The 2400-nt window shown below is 48.0% G+C and overlaps 1 protein-coding gene across 1 annotated transcript; it reads right to left on the bottom strand.

The window, feature by feature from the left end:
• Nucleotides 1–241: 241 nt before the first annotated feature.
• Nucleotides 242–1953, bottom strand: LOC136958516 (noelin-3-like). The gene is made up of 4 exons (XM_067252486.1): nt 1798–1953; nt 1451–1670; nt 1039–1145; nt 242–919 (listed from the first exon to the last, which is right to left on the bottom strand). Exons 1-4 carry the CDS (start codon nt 1942–1944, stop codon nt 242–244), a joined length of 1152 nt encoding a protein of 383 aa, XP_067108587.1. The 5' UTR covers nt 1945–1953.
• Between the last annotated feature and the right edge of the window lie 447 nt (nt 1954–2400).

Raw genomic sequence — 2400 nt, 5'->3', positions numbered from 1 at the left:
CTTACAGAATATACTGCAATGAATAAGGCATACTCTCTCTCATCTGCAGCCATGGATGCAAAAGCCAAGGAACTGTGCAAGTACATGTCACCACCATCCCTCATCGTCCCTTACAAGTTCGAGTGCAAAACATGAGAAAGGGGAAGAGAAAGAGTCAGCGACGACAAGAAGACAGTTGTAGAAAAGAAACACACCAAACATAACACTCCACCACAAAGGAGAACACGGAGACCGTTTATCCTCAGGAGTCGTCGTCCGTCTTAAGGATGTGGAACAGTGTGACGTTGAAGAGCACCTGGTGGCCGTTGTTCCAGCCGTACAGGGCGCGGTCACGGGCGTTGTAGTCCAGCATGGACATGTGGAAGTACAGGTTGTGGAAGGGGATGTCCGTGTACTCATAGCTGGAGGTCTTAGTGGAGTAGGCGTAGTACACCTTGGCCCCCGTCAAGTGGGAGTTGGTGATGTAGAGGGTTCCACAGATCATGAAGGACTCCCCGGCGTTCCTCTTGGAGTACTCCGTGTTCCAGGTGCCGAGAACCTGCAGGGTGTCCGGGTTCAGCTGGCTGATGACGATGTTGCCTGCGTTCTGATTGGTGGCATACACGGCCCACAGGCCCAGCTCGTCCGCCATGAGGTCAATGTCGGAGAAGCCGCCCCACGTGTAGGGGTAAACGTTGTGAAAGCCGGCCGATTCCAAGGCCCTCTGGGTGGCCACTCGTCCGGTCTCAAAGCTGTAGCGGACCATGATGTTGCTCTGGAACTTGTTGTAGTACAATGAGCCGTTGTACACCACGTGGTTAGTACCGGCCCATTTGAACGGCAGGTTGTATGTTCGAGACTCAGCCCCGGAAACAAAGTCTGATATGGACTTGTACTCCTTAACAATACGGTTGTTGGTGTAGCTGTCCATGCACCAAACCTGAGGGAAATACAGGATGTCAGACAAAAACAGATCAGATAGAAGATGCAACGGCTTGGCTCTCTGCTTCTATTGCCACACAAATACAATGTCAAAAATGCCACTCCGGTTCCACACACCCTGTTGTTAGTCGGAGAGGCCAGTGGATCAGTCATCCAGGCTCCGAACCTGGTCCCTGATGTCTTCACTGTCACAGGCCCAGAGATCTTCATCAGCTTGCCACAGGCTGGGGACACAAGAGACTGATTAGATATGTTTCCATTCCTACATTCCAGCAGCCACTTCCCTGCCTCTGATACTGAGGCTGATCCCAGATCAGCTGATCAGATGGAATTTACATACCCTGTATCCTTTTTTGTAAACCACAGAAAAGAACACTCCAAACGTGCTAAATAAGGATCCCTATTTCCCCAAAAACAGCACCCAGTTAAGATGGACACCGTTCAGTAAATGGAGCTAGCTAGCTGAAGGCTCCACACACTATGCGTCAGAGTTAACAGTGGTTCTGGTAGATGGCCTTGGGTGACATACTGAGCTTGCTCATGCAGTTGCGGAGCTTGCTCTCCAGACTCAAAACCCTCTGCTGGAGCTCCTCATAGTCGTAGGCCCCCATCTCCTCCTGGATAGTGGTCAGCACCTCTGACAGGTTCCTGATCTCCTCTTTAAACTGGGAGACAAGTCTCGTGTCCATCTTGTACTGCTCCAGAACGGGGATCAGAGGCAGCAAAGCCTCCATCTTCCCCTTTAGCTCCTGCACGGTCCACAGATGAACAATACAGGCAGTAGTAACTAACTTCATTACTCATTGGCTCAATGTTTTGTTATTTATATTTGAATAAAATGTTATAGCAAACACCTGAAAGAAAACACAATTGCACCTGAAAGTTTTTGTCTGCTAAAGGTTTCCTGTCCGATTCAATTTGTCTGAACTTTGACCTCAGCCCTTTAATCTGACTCTCCATCCTCATGATGTACTGGAAGTCCCTCTGTGTTCGCAGGTTCAGGACCTCGATAGACTGGGACATGTTCTGCACCTTCACAAAAGAAAGATGTGACCACATAAATGATTGTATCTCCCATTTTTTTAATATTGTCATATTTCCATACTTACGGCACACTAAGATGTGTTTTATATCAAGTTCTGGAAAAATTATGGCTTACAGTCTTAATGATGATTCTCTTTAATTGATATGTCTCCACAGAAGCTCACCAGGAAGTGTACTATTAAATGGCCCACAGGGAAAATGGATCAATCTATCTCGTTTCCACTCTCACTCTCTCTCTCTGGTTGCTGTTATAATGCACATCATTGAATTTCTACCAGCAAAGTGGCATCACATACACTCTTTGTGTTCTCCATGCCTCTCAGGGTCCAGTGGAGGTGACCTGAAATGGCCTTACTGAAGCCCTAGGGCCACTTAGTACATTAGTGTCAGCTTAAAACCCTAGCGAATTACCGAGAATGCCCCATGGCATGCTGT

The sequence above is a fragment of the Osmerus mordax genome, chromosome 16 (assembly GCF_038355195.1).
Source record: "Osmerus mordax isolate fOsmMor3 chromosome 16, fOsmMor3.pri, whole genome shotgun sequence".
In the NCBI taxonomy this organism is placed as follows: Eukaryota; Metazoa; Chordata; class Actinopteri; order Osmeriformes; family Osmeridae; genus Osmerus; species Osmerus mordax.
The sequence above is the reverse complement of the archived record's forward strand: the minus strand, read 5'-3'. Positions and strand labels throughout refer to the sequence as shown.